General features: G+C 44.3%; 1 protein-coding gene across 1 annotated transcript; it reads right to left on the bottom strand.

Annotated features, from left to right (window-relative positions):
* Positions 1–2269: 2269 nt before the first annotated feature.
* On the bottom strand, positions 2270–2455 carry T265_04130 (hypothetical protein; the record flags this gene model as incomplete). Its single annotated transcript, XM_009168788.1, has 1 exon — positions 2270–2455. One exon carries the CDS (start codon positions 2453–2455, stop codon positions 2270–2272), a length of 186 nt encoding a protein of 61 aa, XP_009167052.1.
* Between the last annotated feature and the right edge of the window lie 1934 nt (positions 2456–4389).

Below are 4389 nucleotides of genomic sequence, written 5' to 3'. Positions count from 1 at the left end.
CCTTGACGAAGAATCGATATTATGGCTCATTCTGGTTCCAGAAATAGCTAGTACATTACTTCAGAGGATACCCTACGAACTCATCAGATTCGCCGTCAACGGTGATCAGTGGACGAGCAGCCGGTGACATCATTAGGCCATCAGAACACTTACAACATATGCCTTGATATTGGTCTAGTTGGCTGGATATTATACCGACCCAGTTGGACGAACTGGTCTTTTTGGTATCTTTCTGTTCTTCTGGATGCCCAAAAATCAATCGGACGAGTGGGTAGGCCTGTTTGAACGCGCAAATCCGAGTCAACCGCGGAAGCTAGTTGTCGGAGAAAAACACCAGCCGCGACTGACGCCGTCATTTTTTTGTGACAGACTTTGTTTTGGTGTACGACTACTGATGTTTACGTAATTCTGCTGACTCCTGAAAACATCCCGGATCTTTGAACTTGTTGTACCGATTGTTGTTGCCGTAACGGCGCACCACCGATAGTTTGGCTTCAACAACGTGGAAGACAGAATTGCTTTGCTGGTTGACCGGTCTGTCTTCCCTTACTGAAATGATTGGGTATCAAGTTGACGTGAAAGTAAATGTGCATCTGGATGTACCTGAGTAACATGGTCTGATTACGTTGGTCGCAACTTGCCTGTTAGGTAGGCTGTCAAGGGTTGCACTAGAGAACATGGTACTGATAAGTATATTCCTATCACCTACGGAGAGAAAGCGGCTCGTCTAAACAGAAGCTGTGAAGCACGGCTTAAGTTTGACGGTTTCACTGGTGCCAGTCACGGTATGTCCTAGGTAACAAAGAAGGGAACCAAAATTTTACAAGCAATATACGGACAAAAATACGCATTGAACTCTGTCTATTTGCCATGCCAATCGAAGGAAGCACAAGGGTGGAAATAGTGCCAAGTGATCCGAACCCTAAGAGAAGCAGTCTCACTTGGGTCCGAACAACGAATATTCTGGTTAGTAGTTTTGCACCTTAACCAATAAGCCATAACAAGCTCGTTAAAACCTTATGTACGGGTAAGCTCTCATCTCATCAAAAACCACTAGGGATATTCCATAAAACGCCAAGAGAAATCTGAACTCTTTCTGAACGGCTTCAAGAGATTTGCTCTCCCGAAAAAAAACACTTTTTGGAGGCATTAACTCTACAACACAGGTCCCTCCATGTCTCAGATGAAGCACTACCGTGAAGAATAATTTTATTTCATTGATTTTTTGTTTAATTCCAATTTTATACTGCTTGGTTTCCCCGCACGAAATAAATTATTGGAAACTGAGAGACCAGTCCTAGTTAGAGGGTTTGAAGTTCGTTAAATCGGTACCAGGTTGTTGTGTTACTCATTCAGCCTGTAAGTAATGTCATGACAAGAAAAGCACTTTGATATACTGAATAGTGTTCCGTGTAAAGCACACGACAGTCTCTTTGAAGCAAGTTTCCATGAATGATACATACAGTTGAGTCTCGCCCCTTACGCCGTATTATTTTGCAATTCGTTGCAGAACAAACCCACACAGCCTTTGAACCTCATTGATTCAACAACCAATATTCATTGAAGATATTCCACTCTTTTTAGTTTGTTTCTGAACATAATCTAATCTTGTGTACTTAAGATTTGCTAGTCCCGAATAGACCGCTGGTTTTGCTTAGTGGGACAATATGCTGGAGAGATTCATTCTAAACATATCGCATTTCCGCATTGCCTTCAGGTCTGCTGCGCGTCACCTGACATGCTGATTCAAACATTGAACTATTTCCATTCTTATCACAGCATACTAAAAATGAGTCCATATTTAACTTACCCCCTTTCCTTTTAGGGTTGCATTGATGTGATAGAAGAGCTTCGAAAAACGCAGTGCAATTCCGTAATTGGAGTTCTGATTCCAACTGCAATATGCCAAGTGCTCACCATCTCAGGGATTTTGTACAAGACGCACTTGAGTGAATATGAACATCTCTCTGGAACGTACACCGACAATATAGAACCATCATAAGTCCACCCCGTTGTTCTTATTTGTGTATTTTTGTGTCTTCAAATGCAGCACACTTTCAAAATTGTTTTCACGAAGTTAACCGGGGAAACTGAAGTAGTTATCAAAAGCTTCCGGGGAAAATTGTTCACGTAGGAATGTTTCCTGCGTCGATGAACACAGTGATTCCTTTTGTTTATGGATTCCTTCAGTTTTCATGGGAAAAACTGACATATCGAGTTATTTGTATCCAACATCCTCTTATGTGTCTGGTCAATCGGTATGCACCATTCATTTAATATTCTTGGCCCGATGGCGATTCGCGCTGCACAGTGGAATGTGAATATCGCATTCCATTGGTTGTTTGGATAGCTTCATTTGGGTGTTGTTGGTCCGCTTTTGATTGGTTTGTTCTCTTTTGTGTTGCGTTGTGGACTTTCTTCCTTGAATCTGGTTGGTTTTGCAGGTGATTTCCATTCTTAGTAGTTTCTTCCCCTCAGCCTAATTGGTCAGTTCTTAGGTTTCATCGTGGTCTTACCTCCTAGAGTTTGGTTGTCTGGCTGCACGACCCCTTTGATATAGTTCTTTCTTTCTTGTGCCAGCCGATTTGTTTGCACTTGGATGGACAACTCGTTAAGCCGTTCTTCATCCTTTCGGAATTTGTCGGTTTCGTGCCAGTTCGTGCCAGTGGCTTGATCTCCTCGATTTATATTTTGGTTTTTCTCCAATTCTAAGTCTGTTCACTCTTGTTCGTTTGCGGCTTTGCGTCTTGTAGTGCCACAATTCTGTCGCTCGTGACGGTCGACTAGATGATCAACAGCCCAATCGTCCACCCTACTGGCGCATGCGTGAGTGACACACAAGGGGACTCATGTAAAATCCGGGCGGATATGGATCTCACAGGATGATCGCGGCTATTAATTTATGCGCAGTTCGTAGCCAGTAGACAGTAGGAGCAGAGAGGCGTGATCAGCAGGTGGTGTAATGAGGACTGACAGGAACTGGTTCTACAGACAAGCGGATTAGTAAGCATGTTAATTAAGCAAACGTACAGTCAATAATGGCGCAATCAGCAGGGGCGGAAAATAGTCACCGAGGCAGCAGGGATTTCCAGAAGCAACAAAAAAGTAAGCACTAAACGATATACAAACATCCATATAGGGGCAGTCTGACAGCGTGAGTTGACCGTATACAGAGATAACCGCGCAGCAATCAGTAGGCTTTGGACGTGCAGGACTGTCTTTCGTTTGGCGGCGCGACGCGGCAGCTCGTGTCACGTGACAAGTCAGATTGCGCTGTTTCGTCCTTTTAGTTTAAAGGGTTAAACCGAGATCGCACGTGGACTTACTCGTGGCACGCATACCCTAAACCCAACATTGTCAATTGAAGCTCGCCTGGCTGTGGCCCCAGTTGGTCCATGCTTACCAAGATTTGACTACCGCGCCGTTTCTTGCAACACAGTCAGTTATGGCCCAACTATATCACCCCGAATCCTTCTATCTATCATCTCCCTTCTCCAGGCGTTTTACTGGCTCTTTCATTCTTGCCGGCCTCCCAGGACTGGATCGGCCTTAATTTAGAGTGAACGCCAAACGCTTTTGTAATATCTTCCACCACAACTGACTTGCCGCTTTCGACGTTGTTTCTTCCATAAAAATGTTTTCGCCCTGGTGTCTCATGCCATGATACGTTACTGAAAAAATTAGCTACCAAAATGCACTGGCAAAAGCCTATCGGATATCTCGCGATTCTTCATCAGTATATCTTATCTGTATGTCCTCTACTGACCGATAGTTCCTGTGGGTGTCTCTGAAATGCCGTGAAAAGAGCATCGCACTCTAAGCTCTTTCTTGTTCTGAATTACCCAGCCGCCAGTTCCGTGGGATTTGTACCCTAAAAGATTAATCGATTACTGGTTTGTGTTCCACGGAAGGTCGTTTCATCACCGAACGTGTCAATGTAGCTGAACACCTGATCGTTTGTTTTTCTGGCCGCTATTTGGCCGTCTCTTCAAAACCAAAACCGATAATCCCTGTGGCACGTTTCGCATCTGCACATCAAAGAAACCATCTACATCTTGGCAACATATCCACCCCCCAGCTGATATTTCTTCCCTACTTCAGATTCCTAAGGACCCCGTCGCGCTAGCGGACGACGGTACACCATCCAGAGTTCCGAGTTATGGCGATCAATAAGTTTTTACACACTCAACTCTAAAATCGCCCCCTGCCAGTTGAAAAATTCGAAGTCCGCCCTCAATTCAGATCCGAATCCAGACAAACTACTTCAAACGACAGATGTAGTCATTATACTTCTCTTTTACGATGAACCCTTGAACGTCTGGGCAAGACTGGGATAACGGGGCTCTTTCAAGCTAAAGATGCCGCAGATGACCCGTTATACCACTATCT

Source organism: Opisthorchis viverrini (genome assembly GCF_000715545.1).
Source record: "Opisthorchis viverrini unplaced genomic scaffold opera_v5_65, whole genome shotgun sequence".
In the NCBI taxonomy this organism is placed as follows: Eukaryota; Metazoa; Platyhelminthes; class Trematoda; order Opisthorchiida; family Opisthorchiidae; genus Opisthorchis; species Opisthorchis viverrini.
This window is presented reverse-complemented; position numbering and strand designations above follow the sequence as displayed.